Source organism: Salmo salar, chromosome ssa19 (genome assembly GCF_905237065.1).
Source record: "Salmo salar chromosome ssa19, Ssal_v3.1, whole genome shotgun sequence".
Classification (NCBI taxonomy): domain Eukaryota; kingdom Metazoa; phylum Chordata; class Actinopteri; order Salmoniformes; family Salmonidae; genus Salmo; species Salmo salar.
The window spans coordinates 31299839-31316174 of record NC_059460.1 but is presented as its reverse complement, the minus strand read 5'-3'; the positions used below and the strand labels follow the sequence as shown (position 1 = coordinate 31316174).

Below are 16336 nucleotides of genomic sequence, written 5' to 3'. Positions count from 1 at the left end.
ATAGTCTAGTGAGTGTGTATGGTTTGTATATATAGTCTAGTGAGTGTGTATGGTTTGTATATATAGTCTAGTGAGTGTGTATATGGTTTGTATATATAGTCTAGTGAGTGTGTATATGGTGAGTATATATAGTCTAGTGAGTGTGTATATGTTGTGTATATATAGTCTAGTTAGTGTGTATATGGTGTGTATATATAGTCTAGTTAGTGTGTATATGGTGTGTATATATAGTCTAGTGAGTGTGTATATGGTGTGTATATATAGTCTAGTGAGTGTGTATATGGTTTGTATATATAGTCTAGTGAGTGTGTATGGTTTGTATATATAGTCTAGTTAGTGTGTATATGGTGTGTATATATAGTCTAGTGAGTGTGTATATGTTGTGTATATATAGTCTAGTTAGTGTATATATGGTGTGTATATATAGTCTAGTGAGTGTGTATGGTTTGTATATATAGTCTAGTTAGTGTGTATATGGTGTGTATATATAGTCTAGTGAGTGTGTATATGGTGTGTATATATAGTCTAGTTAGTGTGTATATGGTTTGTATATATAGGCTAGTGAGTGAGTATATGGTGTGTATATATAGTCTAGTGAGTGAGTATATGGTGTGTATATATAGTCTAGTGAGTGTGTATATGGTTTGTATATATAGTCTAGTGAGTGATTATATGGTGTGTATATATAGTCTAGTGAGTGTGTATATGTGTGTATATATAGTCTAGTGAGTGTATATGGTGTGTATATATAGTCTAGTGAGTGTGTATATGGTGTGTATATATAGTCTAGTTAGTGTGTATATGGTTTGTATATATAGTCTAGTGAGTGAGTATATGGTGTGTATATATAGTCTAGTGAGTGTGTATATGGTGTGTATATATAGTCTAGTGAGTGTGTATATGGTGTGTATATATAGTCTAGTGAGTGTGTATATGGTTTGTATATATAGTCTAGTGAGTGTGTATGGTTTGTATATATAGTCTAGTTAGTGTGTATATGGTGTGTATATATAGTCTAGTGAGTGTGTATATGTTGTGTATATATAGTCTAGTTAGTGTATATATGGTGTGTATATATAGTCTAGTGAGTGTGTATGGTTTGTATATATAGTCTAGTTAGTGTGTATATGGTGTGTATATATATAGTCTAGTGAGTGTGTATATGGTTTGTATATATAGTCTAGTGAGTGTGTATATGGTTTGTATATATAGTCTAGTGAGTGTGTATATGGTTTGTATATATAGTCTAGTGAGTGTGTATATGGTGTGTATATATAGTCTAGTGAGTGTGTATATGGTGTGTATATATAGTCTAGTGAGTGTGTGTATGGTGTGTATATATAGTCTAGTGAGTGTGTATATGGTGTGTATATATAGTCTAGTTAGTGTGTATATGGTGTGTATATATAGTCTAGTGAGTGTGTATGGTTTGTATATATAGTCTAGTTAGTGTGTATATGGTTGTATATATAGTCTAGTGAGTGTGTATATGGTGTGTATATATAGTCTAGTTAGTGTGTATATGGTTTGTATATATAGTCTAGTGAGTGTGTATATGGTTGTATATATAGTCTAGTGAGTGTGTATATGGTTTGTATATATAGTCTAGTTAGTGTGTATATGGTGTGTATATATAGTCTAGTGAGTGTGTATATGGTTTGTATATATAGTCTAGTGAGTGAGTATATGGTGTGTATATATAGTCTAGTGAGTGTGTATGGTGTGTATATATAGTCTAGTGAGTGTGTATATGGTGTGTATATATAGTCTAGTGAGTGTGTATATGGTGTGTATATATAGTCTAGTGAGTGTGTATATGGTGTGTATATATAGTCTAGTGAGTGTGTATGGTGTGTATATATAGTCTAGTGAGTGTGTATATGGTGTGTATATATAGTCTAGTTAGTGTGTATATGGTGTGTATATATAGTCTAGTGAGTGTGTATGGTTTGTATATATAGTCTAGTGAGTGTGTATGGTTTGTATATATAGTCTAGTGAGTGTGTATATGGTTTGTATATATAGTCTAGTTAGTGTGTATATGGTGTGTATATATAGTCTAGTGAGTGTGTATATGTTGTGTATATATAGTCTAGTTAGTGTGTATATGGTGTGTATATATAGTCTAGTTACTGTGTATATGGTGTGTATATATAGTCTAGTGAGTGAGTATATGGTGTGTATATATAGTCTAGTTAGTGTGTATATGGTGTGTATATATAGTCTAGTGAGTGTGTATATGGTGTGTATATATAGTCTAGTGAGTGTGTATATGGTTTGTATATATAGTCTAGTGAGTGTGTATGGTTTGTATATATAGTCTAGTGAGTGTGTATATGGTTTGTATATATAGTCTAGTTAGTGTGTATATGGTGTGTATATATAGTCTAGTGAGTGTGTATATGTTGTGTATATATAGTCTAGTTAGTGTGTATATGGTGTGTATATATAGTCTAGTGAGTGTGTATGGTTTGTATATATAGTCTAGTTAGTGTGTATATGGTGTGTATATATATAGTCTAGTGAGTGTGTATATGGTTTGTATATATAGTCTAGTGAGTGTGTATATGGTTTGTATATATAGTCTAGTGAGTGTGTATATGGTGTGTATATATAGTCTAGTGAGTGTGTATGGTTTGTATATATAGTCTAGTTAGTGTGTATATGGTTGTATATATAGTCTAGTGAGTGTGTATATGGTGTGTATATATAGTCTAGTTAGTGTGTATATGGTTTGTATATATAGTCTAGTGAGTGTGTATATGGTTGTATATATAGTCTAGTGAGTGTGTATATGATTTGTATATATAGTCTAGTTAGTGTGTATATGGTGTGTATATATAGTCTAGTGAGTGTGTATATGGTGTGTATATATAGTCTAGTTAGTGTGTATATGGTGTGTATATATAGTCTAGTGAGTGTGTATGGTTTGTATATATAGTCTAGTTAGTGTGTATATGGTGTGTATATATATAGTCTAGTGAGTGTGTATATGGTTTGTATATATAGTCTAGTGAGTGTGCATATGGTTTGTATATATAGTCTAGTGAGTGTGCATATGGTTTGTATATATAGTCTAGTGAGTGTGTATATGGTTTGTATATATAGTCTAGTGAGTGTGTATATGGTGTGTATATATAGTCTAGTGAGTGTGTGTATGGTGTGTATATATAGTCTAGTGAGTGTGTATATGGTGTGTATATATAGTCTAGTTAGTGTGTATATGGTGTGTATATATAGTCTAGTGAGTGTGTATGGTTTGTATATATAGTCTAGTTAGTGTGTATATGGTTGTATATATAGTCTAGTGAGTGTGTATATGGTTTGTATATATAGTCTAGTTAGTGTGTATATGGTGTGTATATATAGTCTAGTGAGTGTGTATATATAGTCTAGTGAGTGTGTATATATAGTCTAGTGAGTGTGTATATGGTTTGTATATATAGTCTAGTGAGTGTGTATATGGTTTGTATATATAGTCTAGTGAGTGTGTATATGGTGTGTATATATAGTCTAGTGAGTGTGTGTATGGTTTGTATATATATAGTCTAGTGAGTGAGTATATGGTGTGTATATATAGTCTAGTGAGTGTGTATATGGTTTGTATATATAGTCTAGTGAGTGTGTATATGGTGTGTATATATAGTCTAGTGAGTGTGTATATGGTTTGTATATATAGTCTAGTGAGTGTGTATATGGTTTGTATATATAGTCTAGTGAGTGTATATATGGTTTGTATATATAGTCTAGTGAGTGTATATATGGTGTGTATATAAAGTTTAGTGAGTGTATATATGGTGTGTATATAAAGTTTAGTGAGTGTGCGTAGGGTCAGTGCAAGATAGTCAGTGCAGATAGTTTGGGTACCATTAATTGACTATTTCACTTACATCATCGATGAAATCAACATCCAAAGCTCCCATTGCTCACCTTCACATAGGCTCTCTCTATAAACATAGGTAGCTCCAGGTAAACACAGGTCCTATGGTTCAATAGCAGTCACGCGTGGTGGGGCTCCATTCATCCTGCCTCCTTGATGCCTGCTCTCAGCCTGGCTCCATACGTCTGCTGATCTTATTACCGGCCACGAGTGGAAATCAATTGGCCAAGTCGCATTTGGGGGCCCATCTGCTTGTCATATCACTCATCACTCTGGAGGCCCTATCATTGGCCCTGTCACTGAGGCCACAGAGGCATGTGATTGATCAGGTTCTCCTTCCAGATCGCTGATCAATGGCTACGAGTAGGGCTATGGATCTACCTCTCTCTCTTTGTCTTTCTCTGTCGTTTCGGTGTGTATTAGGGGGGGTGGTGTTCGGGAGGGTGTGTGGATGACTGACACATGCCGCCGGGGATGCTGGGTAAATGGGGGGGACAAGGCCCACCAGGAGTTTTGAAGCAGAGGAGAAACACGTACGCACGCCCATAATAACCTCACTGGTCCACCACATCCTAATACACCCCCCCCACCTTCAGTAGACCAACGTCCCACAAAAAACATAGCCTATGCCCCAGGCCCTCCGTCCCACTCCATCCCCATACCCACATCGCTCTTCAACGTTAAGCGTGATGGAGGCATACGTTTGTGTGGAATGTTGGTTGTCTTTATCATCCCATACATTACTTTTTCCAGAAATCCCCCTTGGAAATTATTCCTGCAATCAGGAAGGTTTAAACAGGAAATCCTGGAATCCTCCAACCAAAATGTATTGAAAAAAGGTACTGGAATTATGCAACCATGATCGCATACCTGATGGCCCCGGCCGAGAGGTGTCCGTAGGAGCCGCTGGTGGAGGAGCTGGAGCGGGAGTTGTTGAGGATGGTGACAAGGGAGTTGGGCGAGTTGCGGATCATGGTCTGCAGGTCAAAGCTGTGCTCCGACAGGGGAGAGATGGGCAGGGCCCGCTTCCTACTTGGTCTTGCCGTCAGCCTGGGGCTGGGGAACCTGGAGCCTGGAAGAAAGGAAGGCAGTAGAGTTGACAGTAGAGACAGACGCAAGAAGTTGTAGTCTACAGAACCTCTCTGGATAGAAACCTAGTAGGTGAAAGAGATAGTGATTTATCTATTGTGTGTAATCAGATACAATTTTTTGTATGTTCATTTGCGGCTTGACTTATTTTTCATCGATTTGAGTGCTTTTATAGCATTGTAGCCTACTTCTAATTTAACCATAGACAAACAGAGGGGCCATAGAGTGAGCTTCACTGCCTCAGAAAAACCTAATTCAATCCAATCAACAAACAAAATGTCTTCTAACAAAAGGCAAATTTGAATGAAAAAGTGCAACTGTCAATGGATGAACTTCATACAAGACAACATAGGAGTGCCTAGAATGTCAGAGCACTTTACTGACTGGGTTATGGCAATCAAGTATCTAATCAAATCTGATGTGCCTCCTCATTCAAAAGCAGTCAATGTTGAATGGAAAAGTGGCTTTGAAAAAATACCAAGCAGCCAACAACACAAGCTCTTTTCTCTCTCTCTCTCTCTCTCTCTAAACACACAATGAGACGCATGTACAGATTAAGAAATTACTTTTGTTGCCTTTTTACTCGGAGATGTCACAAGACGGGGAAAAACAGAAGGAAAAGTAAAGAAGCGAAGGGAGGAGAAAAAGGATAGAAAAGACGCTGAGGGGATGTTACGCTTTGTGAGTGAACTGACACAATGACTTTGTGACAGAGTAGGTCGGGAAAAAAATGTCAGCTGTTTTTTCTTTTTCCGTGGGCAAACAAAACCAGCTTACGCAGCCCCTGTACTCCCTCCCTTTTCCCTCCCTTTCTCCCTCCATCCTTTCTCCCTCCCTTAAATTCAAACACTCACTCTTGCCTGACACATCCAGCGATTACAGAGGCTTCCATTCACATGGAAATCAGTTGTATGATTGTGTGTGTGTGTGTGTGTGTGTGTGTGTGTGTGTGTGTGTGTGTGTGTGTGTGTAGTGGAGTTCCTGGCATACGTACGCCTGTGTTTGGAGCATGGAGCTCCAGGGGGAGAGGAGGGAGGAGGAACACCCCTCTACATTGTCTCTGCTCTGGCCTCTTTAGAAAACCTGCCTCTCTCTCTTTAATGTCTCAGAGAGGGGAGTTGGGGGGCAAACACACACTCACACATACAAACACACAAATCCCCCGACGCACATACATACATGCAATCTCTCACACAATATACATCTCTGGAAATATGTTTGCCATTTGAGGAATTTGTTCCTTGAAATCTGACACAGTTCTATCATCCAGTTGTACTCACACAAACACTGCATCTCACACACCTGCGATAACCACACTCCTCAATCAAACTTCTACCCCCTGGTTGACCTAAGACACGCCCTCCCAAACCACGCCCCCATACCTCTCTATGACAAACCTCCTAAAAACCACGCCCCCATACCTCTCTATGACAAACCTCCTAAAAACCACACCCCCATACCTCTCTATGACAAACCTCCTAAAAAACATGCCCCCCATACCTCTCTATGACAAACCTCCTAAAAACCATGCCCCCATACCTCTCTATGACAAACCTCCTAAAAACCACACCCCCATACCTCTCTATGACAAATCTCCTAAAAAACATGCCCCCCATACCTCTCTATGACAAACCTCCTAAAAACCATGCCCCCATACCTCTCTATGACAAACCTCCTAAAAACCATGCCCCCATACCTCTCTATGACAAACCTCCTAAAAACCACACCCCCATACCTCTCTATGACAAACCTCCTAAAAACCACGCCCCCATACCTCTCTATGACAAACCTCCTAAAAACCACGCCCCCATACCTCTCTATGACAAACCTCCTAAAAACCACACCCCCATACCTCTCTATGACAAACCTCCTAAAAAACATGCCCCCCATACCTCTCTATGACAAACCTCCTAAAAACCATGCCCCCATACCTCTCTATGACAAACCTCCTAAAAACCACACCCCCATACCTCTCTATGACAAACCTCCTGGCAGTAATATGAAAACTAAATAGGTGACACAGCTCTACTGTCCAACCACTAATCCACTCCCTCAGCAGGACTGAATTAAATAAAATACTGTTGTTCATAGGGTTCAAGTGATAGTGGGAAGGACAGGATGTGATTTTTGGATCAGAAAGCTTATATTTTCCTCAGATAAAAAAAACATTCTCATGGAAAAATAGCCAAATAGCTAATTATATAGCCTAAATACAGATATTAGCATAGCGCTACCTAAAAATAGCTAGCTAATAAGAAAACATTAGACAATAGGCCATTAAAGCCCCAAACAGCCAGAGCAGCGCTATTGTTTCATTAGTCTCTTTCCTAAGCTAATTACATTGATGTGAAGTAGACTGACTGAAACTATGCTAGCTACAATGCAACTAGACCCCATTAACGACACACTCCTTATGCCTTTTTTCTCCTCTAAAATCTATATATCACAAAGGAAGAGCTTTAAAGTGTTAATTTTCCTGGCCTGCGTGTGGAACACACATTGCTGAATCGCAATGAGTTAGTGCCTTCCAAAATTATTCATCCCCCTTGGAGTTTTTCCTATTTGCTGCATTACAACCTGTAATTTCAATTGATTTTTATTTGGATTTCATGTAATGGACATACACAAAATAGTCAAAATTGGTGAAGTGAAAAAAACTTGTTTCAAACAATTCTAAAAAAAAGAAATCTGAAAAGTGGTGCGTGCAAATGGATTCACACTTTGCTAAGAAGCCCCTAAAAAGGATCTTGTGCCACCAATTACCTTCAGAAGTCACATAATTAGTTAAATAAAGTAAACCAGTGTGCAATCTATGTGTCACATGATCTGTCACATGATCTCAGTATAAACTCAGCAAAAAAAAGAAACGTCCTCTCACCGTCAACTGCGTTTATTTTCAGCAAACTTAACGTGTGTAAATATTTGTATGAACATAACAATATTCAACAATTGTAACAAACTGCACAAGTTCCACAGACATGTGACTAACAGAAATGGAATAATGTGTCCCTGAACAAAGGGGGGTCAAAATCAAAAGTAACAGTCCGTATCTAGTGTGGCCACCAGCTGCATTAAGTACTGCAGTGCATCTCCACATGGACTGCACCAGATTTGCCAGTTCTTGCTGTGAGATGTTACCCCACTCTTCCACCAAGGCACCTGCAAGTTCCCGGACTTTTTTTTTTATTTCTTGGGGGAATGGCCCTAGCCCTCACCCTCTGATCCAACAGGTCCCAGACGTGCTCAATGGGATTGAGATCCGGGCTCTTCGCTGGCCATGGCAGAACACTGACATTCCTGTCTTGCAGGAAATCACGCACTGAACGAGCAGTATGGATGGTGACATTGTCATGCTGGAGGGTCATGTCAGGATGAGTCTGCAGGAAGGGTACCACATGAAGGAGGAAGATGTCTTCCCTGTAACGCACAGCGCTGAGATTGCCTGCCATGACAACAAGCTCAGTCCGATGATGCTGTGACACACTGTCCCAGACCATGATGGACCCTGCACCTCCAAATCGATTCCGCTCCAGAGTACAGGCCTCGGTGTAACGCTCATTCCTTCGACGATAAACGCAAATCCAACCATCACCCCTGGTGAGACAAAACTGCGACTCGTCAGTGAAGAGCACTTTTTGCCAGTCCTGTCTGGTCCAGCGACGGTGGGTTTGTGCCCATAGGCGACGTGGTTGCCAATGATGTCTGGTGAGGACCTGCCTTACAACAGGCCTACAAGCCCTCAGTCCAGCCTCTCTCAGACTATTGCGGACAGTCTGAGCACTGATGGAGGGATTGTGCGGTCCTGGGGTAACTCGGGCAGTTGTTGTTGCCATCCTGTACCTGTCCCGCAGGTGTGATGTTCGAATGTACCAATCCTGTGCAGGTGTTGTTACACGTGGTCTGCCACTGCGAGGATGATCAGCTGTCCATCCTGTCTCCCTGTAGCGCTGTCTTAGGCGTCTCACAGTACGGACATTGCAATTTATTGCCCTGGCCACATCTGCAGTCCTCATGCCTCCTTGCAGCATGCCTAAGGCACATTCATGCAGGGACCCTGGCATCTTTCTTTTGGTGTTTTTCAGAGTCAGTAGAAAGGCCTCTTTAGTGTCCTACGTTTTCAGAACTGTGACCTTAATTGCCTACCGTCTGTAAGCTGTTAGTGTCTTAACGATCGTTCCACAGGTGAAAGTTCATTAATTGTTTATGGTTCATTGAACAAGCATGGGAAACAGTGTTTAAACCATTTACAATGAATATCTGTTAAGATATTTACAAATTATCTTTCAAAGGGTCCTGAAAAAGGGACGATTATTTTTTTGCTGAGCTGTTCTGAAAGGCCCCAGAGTCTGCAACACCACTAAGCAAGGGGCACCACCAAGCAAGAGGCACCATGAAGACCAAAGAGCTCTCCAAACAGGTCAGGGACAAAGTTGTGGAGAGGTAAAGATCTGGGTTGGGTTATAAAAAAATATCCAAAACTTTGTACATCCCACGGAGCACCATTAAATCCATTATTAAAAAATTCAAAGAATATGGCACCACAACAAACCTGCCAAGAGAGGGCCGCCCACCAAAACTCACAGACCAGGCAAGGAGGGCATTAATCAGAGGGGCAACAAAGAGACCAAAGATAACCCTGAAGGAGCTGCAAAGCTCCACAGCAGAGATTGGAGTATCTGTCAATAGGACCACTTTAAAACGTACACTCCACAGAGCTGGGCTTTACAGAAAAGAGTGGCCAGAAAAAAAGCCATTGCTTAACCTGTTGTGGTATAGGGGGCAGTATTTTCACGGCCGGATAAAAAACGTACCCAATTTAATCTGGTTACTACTCCTGCCCAGAAAGTAGAATATGCATATAATTAGTAGATTTGGATAGAAAACACTCTAAAGTTTCTAAAACTGTTTGAATGGTGTCTGAGTATAACAGAACTCATATGGCAGGCCAAAACCTGAGAAGATTCCATACAGGAAGTGCCCTGTCTGACAATTTGTTGTCCTTCTGTTGCATCTCTATCGAAAATACAGCATCTGTGCTGTAACGTGACACTTTCTAAGGCTTCCATTGGCTCTCTAAAGCCGCCAGAAAGTGGAATGGGGTGTCTGCTGTCTCTGGGCAAAGTACAACAGCTCTGTTTGTAAGTGGTCAGCCTGGGGACAGTGAGACTGAGATGCGCGTTCACGAGACTTCTCAATTTTTTTTCTTTCAGCCTTTGAATGAACACAACTTTGCCCGGTTGGAATATTATCGCTATTTTACGAGAAAAGTAGCATAAACATGGATTTTAAACAGCGTTTGACATGCTTCTAAGTACGGTAATGGAATATTTTTGTCACGAAATGTGCTTGTGCGTCACCGTTTGGATAGTTACCTGAACGCATGAACAAAACGGCGGTATTTGGATATAACTATGGATTATTTGGAACCAAAACAACATTTGTTGTTGAAATAGAAGTCCTGGGAGTGCATTCTGACGAAGAACTGCAAAGGTAATCCAATTTTTCTAATAGTAATTGTGAGTTTAGTGAGCCCCAAACTTGGTGGGTGTCAAATTAGCTAGCCGTGATGGCTGAGCTATGTACACTGAATATTGCAAAATGTGCTTTCGCCGATAAGCTATTTTAAAATCGGACATAGCGATTGCATAAAGGAGTTCTGTATCTATAATTCTTAAAATAATTGTTATGTATTTTGTCAACGTTTATCATGAGTAATTTAGTAAATTCACCGGAAGTTTTCGGTGGGTATGCTAGTTCTGAACATCACATGCTAATGTAAAAAGCTGTTTTTTGATATAAATATGAAGTTGATTGAACAAAACATGCATGTATTGTATAACATAATGTCCTAGGAGTGTCATCTGATGAAGATCATCAAAGGTTAGTGCTGCATTTAGCTGTGTTTTGTGATGCATGCTAGTTGCTTGGAAATGGCTGTGTGGTTTTTTGTGTCTATGTACTCTCCTAACATAATCTAATGTTTTGCTTTCGCTGTAAAGCCTTTTGGAAATCGGATAACGCGGTTCGATTCAGGAGAAGTGTATCTATAAAATGGTGTAAAATAGTCCTATGTTTGAGAACTTTGACATTTTGTGGTTTTAAATTTGGCGCTCTGATTTGTCACTGGCTGTTGAATAGTGTGGGACGATTTCGTCCCACCTCCCCTAGAGAGGTTAAAGAAAAAAATAAACAAACACGTTTGGTGTTCGCCAAAAGCCATGTGGGAGACTCCCCAAAAACATATAGAAGAATGTACTCTGGTCAGATGAGACAAACATTTTGCTATTTGACCATCAAGGAAAACGATATGTCTGGCGCAAACCCAACACCTCCATCACCCCGAGAGCACCATCCCCACAGTGAAGCATGGTGGTGGCAGCATCATGCTGTGGGGATGTTTTTCATCGGCAGGGACTGGAAACTGGTTAGAATTGAAGGAATGATGGATGCGCTAAATACAAGGAAATTCTTAAGGGAAACCTGTTTCAGTCTTCCAGAGATTTGAGACTGGGATGGAGGTTCACCTTCCAGCAGGACAATGGCCCTAAGCATACTGCTAAAGCAACACTCGAGTGGTTTAAGGGGAAACATTTTAAATGTCTTGGAATGGCCTAGTCAAAGCCCAGACCTCAATCCAATTGAGAATCTGTGGTATGACTTAAAGATTGCTGTACACCAGCGGAACCCATCCAACTTGAAGGAGCTGGAGCAGTTTTGCCTTGAAGAATGGGCAACAATCCCAGTGGCTTGATGTGCCAAGCTTATAGAGACATATCCCAAGAGACTTGCAGCTGTAATTGCTGCAATAGGTGGCTCTACAAAGTATTGACTTTGGGGGGGTAAATAGTTACACACGTTCAAGTTCTGTTTTTTTCTCTTAATTCTTGTTTCACAATAAAAAAATATTTAGCATCTTCAAAGTGGTAGGCATGTTGTGTAAATCAAATGATACAAACCCCCCCAAAATAAATGTTCATTCCAGATTGTAAGGCAACAAAATAGGAAAAATGCCAAGGGGGTGAATACTCTCGCAAGCCACTGCATTACCAGCAATGATCACAGCCGATTGTGAAGTAGTGAAGAGGTAGCATAGCCATGGCATCATCTTCCATTTGAAACTGTGGCCCTAATTGTTTTGTTTCACTCTATTAATCTTAAGTGTTGATACAGAAGAAAGAATTTCTTCCTGTGATGATGAATGGTGGGACATTCCAATTCCCACTTAATAGCAATTAATTTTCAAATAGGCGTGCAAGTTTGGCTAGTTTTAATTAGTTTGTTCAGAGGAATGGGGGGAAGGATGAGGGGGGACTTCACCCCGGATTTCCATGAAAGCGGCGGCTGGCTGACTAAATACCTTCTCATCAAAGAGAGAGGGGTGAGGCTGTCCGACCTTCCCTAAGATTCAGTGTGCATTTAATTTCCTATTTACACTTTAAAATAACTCATTAGCATAAGTCCTCTGCACAGGCAGGCCTGAGCCTGGCACATTAAGACAATGGCTCATTTAAATCATGTCAATTTTTGATTGGCTAGCTAGTCCCTCCTCATTTGGTAGGATTGTTGATTTGCTCCATGTAAAACAGATTGTTGTATAATGCAGGGAAGTAATGTTGTAATCTATCTAGAATACTCAGTTTGTAAAACACAAATACAGACACCCCCACCCCCACATACAAACAAAGTCATGAAATAGTTGTTTACAGTGTATCCCCAATATTAATTTAGCATATGATTAAAAAAAGAAGATATATTGTATACGTCAGCAGAGACACAGTCGTTGGCTCAATGACTGGACGTCTATGGGAACCGCTAGAATGTCATTGCACTAATGCTGGTAGCAACCCCCCCACCACCACTGCTGAAAAAATCATAGGGGAAACACTGAGTTTGCATCAGTGTCTTAAACCCAGTGCAGTCAGACTTACTCTCCATGGCCTGTAGATACTCCATGTGCAGGGTGCTGCTGGTGGCTCCGGCTGTGGAGGCCACAGAGGGTAGGAGGTCCGTGTAGGGGCTACGGTGGCCTGCCAGGAGAGCCATCTGGTGGTAGTACTCTGCTGTGGTCAGGGCTGTGTGAGGGGCTAAGGAAGGGGTGAGGAGGGAGGAGGGGGGTGAGAGAAAGAGAGAGAGACAGGAGAGAAACAGACAGGAGAGAAACAGAGAGAGAAAGAGACAGAAACCGAGAGAGAAAGAGACAGAAACAGAGAGAGAGAGACACAGAGAGCGAGACAGAAAGAGAAAGAGGGAGAGAGACAAAGAGCGAGAGAGAGAGAGAGAGAGAAAGAGCGAGAGAGAGAGAGGCAGAAAGAGCGAGAGAGAGAAAGAGCGAGAGAGAGGCAGAAAGAGCAAGAGAGAGAAAGAGCAAGCGAGAGAGAGAGAGACACAGACAAAGAAGGGGCAGACATGCATGTTAGGTGAGATAATGACTTGTAAAACACAGCAGGAGAGGTCTGCAACACCTACAACAGCTAAAAAATATCTGTAATGTAGTGAGCACATTAGCAACACTATCACATAGTGGAAGAGAACAGCTGTATGGGGAGCATGACTCTGAGGTAGTGTAATGTACTACAGGTCTCAAATGTAATTTCAAGCTGCTTACTCAGAATTTACACTATTGTATGTCTTGGTTTTAAATGTATTGTTCATTCATGCAGGTATACATATCATATTTCATCCTATGTTGTTTGCCAATGGGTAAGTGTGTGTGTGTGTAGAAGGGGTGTTAGGGGGGGTGTGTGTATGTGTGTCCCTGTCCCTCTCCCCCCTTCCAATATGCCTCTCCTTACAACCTCTTCCCTTAGTTATAGAGAGCTATAAGTCCTTCAACCGTATCCTAAAAAATAAACATCTGGCATCGTGCTTCCATCTGCATATATCCCAACCAAGAAAAAGAGTGGGAGAGAAGAGAGAGAATAAAAGACTGACACTGTGGTTTTGGATGCAAATATGAAATCAGTTCAGCCCCACAAAGTGTTTTCTTCCCATTTTAAAGAAAGGAGAGAAGAAATAAATAAATAAAACGCGGGATGAAAAGATCTCCTCAGAAGGCCGGCCTGTACGCCTGGCAATATGCATCGCTGATTGGTTCAGTGAATGAAAGAAGAAATTTCCAAATTAATTTGATTTGGGTATTATGTCTTAAGTGGAGGGGGGAGTTTCTTAATTGTCTTTGTTGTTCCGCTTTAGCTTTGCTTCTGCATTCAACCGTAATGTGCCTCATTCTCTATTTGTGCGAAGAAAGGGCTTTGCGGAATTTCTAAATCAGAAATCCTGGCATGGGTAGCGCCATCCTGGGGGCAAGGGGGTGGGGGGGCTTTCAGTGTGGCACTTGACATGGAAGAGAAGCAGCTCAATGTGCCTCAGGAGTTGGTGGTTGGTGGGGCCACAGGGCCCTCCTTCAGAGCAACAATGGTATAAGAGAGGCAAGTAGTATATGACTGAACCACTCCAGAGAAGAAGAGGAATGAGAGGGTGAGAGAGAGAGTGATGGGGGGCAGAGAAAGCAATTGGTAGAGCCAGAGAGAGTGAGAATACAAGGGAGGTATACTGTAGATGAAAAAGAACGAGAGATAGGTGGTACTAAATCTCACCCGCTTCAAGTCTCCATACAATTCTGCTAATTAATTCATCATTATTGAAATGTATTCCAGTAAAAAAAAATCTGTGCAGACTGAAAAAGGAAAAAACCTATAAGCACAATGATATACTAACAACATAAAGGCTGATAGGTTAATGAACTATTTGATTGATTAAAATAGTAATTACTTGCCTCATTTCATAATTTAGCACATACTGTAATAGGTTGATGTAGCACAGAAAGCATTTTGATGTAAACCAACGCAAGTAGAGAATTTCCTTTGTAAAAGAGAACCTAGGACTAAAAACATAGGTCTAATTCAAGTGCTCAATTCCTAAGGCACAGAGAGCAATGCATGTTGGGAGGAGCGGGAGACGAGGACGAGAAGTTCCTGCATAGAGGAAGTGGCCCCTTCTATCCACCTCTTCACAAAGGCACTTGAGGACAAGGTACAGTACAGCTCTAATAGGACCTCTAGCTGAGAGGTGAACTGAGGGACTTAGTTGGAGACCCTGTCTATGTCTCAAATGGCAACATTTTCCATATATAGTGCATTACTTTTGACCCGGGTCTTACTGGTCAAAAGTATCACACTATATAGGGAATAGGGTGCCATTTGGGACACAAGCTATCATGGCTACAGCAACAAAGTAGTTACAGGGCTGTTCCCATGACAGTACCAAACCACCTGAACTGAACACCACAAAATATTTTTGTTTAGTTTAGTATTATAACAACGGCATAACAATGCGGTCGTATAATTCTGTTAAACTACCTCAAATGCAATCACCTCAACTTTTCCTTGAGCAGAATGGAAACCAGCCAACCAAAGCTCAGTCCAGCTGTGATTACAAATAGCCCCTGGGAGGGGTGGGGAAGGCTGGCCTTATTCAGTAATTGAGCTCTAGGCTTCAATTAAAGGTCCAGGCCAGGAGGCCGGAGCAGAGCAGCACTGCTGAGGCTCTTTAAAAGCAGCACACACACACACAAGACTGTATCTCCAGACCCATTGTAATTGATTAACCAGTCTGTCTCCATCACAGGAACCAAAACGCTCCCTGCAGGACAACGTGGATGCGTCCCAAACGGCACCCTTTTCCCTTTATAGTCCACTACTTTTGACCAGAGTAGAGCACTACTTAAGGAATAGGGTGCCATTTGGGACATAACCCATATGCCCCCCCTTTAACCCTCCCCTCCCTGGTCCTCCACCCTCCACTCCTCCGCCACCGACCCTGGCCTTGAACCTGAGCCTCCCTCTACGTCCGTCTGTCTGTCTGTACTGTACGTGACCGCCGCTCTATGATGGGTCCTCCAGAGGTCCACTGACATGATCCACAGAGCAAAGAATAACCTCCCTCAAACAAGCCACTCAGACATATACATGCACAGTCACACATAAACACAGAAAGAGTCACACACTGCACATGCTGCACACAGACTAAAAGAAAGTCACATGTGCACGTTCCAGACAGACACATGCACGCACAGACGCACACAGTTCAAATAAATGAATGAGGTCATCCCTGTCATGACCTTTGTTTGACATGAAGCACTTCGTATTAGGGATCAAACCTAAAGAGATCATAACTGAACACTCTTATTGCACTAGCTGAACATATTGGTCAACAAGAAAGCACATTATTATTCTTCAAAACGGGGACTGAGGGGCCTTAAGAGACTCTGGGAGCCCATATCTGTGTGGTACAGCACAACTGCATTGTATTTACTACAGCTAACTACCTCTGGGATTTATGGTCAAGTGAAAGATGTACTACATACTC

General features: G+C 41.2%; 1 protein-coding gene across 7 annotated transcripts in view; it reads right to left on the bottom strand.

Moving 5' to 3' along the window:
* LOC106578655 (transcriptional activator GLI3) overlaps nucleotides 1-16336 on the bottom strand; it is a 196708-nt gene that overhangs the window by 41766 nt on the left and 138606 nt on the right. For 6 of the 7 annotated variants that reach the window (XM_045702217.1, XM_045702216.1, XM_045702220.1 and 3 more), the window contains 2 exons: nucleotides 12898-13053; nucleotides 4751-4952 (listed from right to left, as the gene is read on the bottom strand). In XM_045702217.1, coding sequence (XP_045558173.1) covers nucleotides 4751-4952; nucleotides 12898-13053 — 358 coding nt within the window. The remainder of the gene's footprint in view (nucleotides 1-4750; nucleotides 4953-12897; nucleotides 13054-16336) is intronic. The other variant, XM_045702219.1, reaches the window with a different exon arrangement.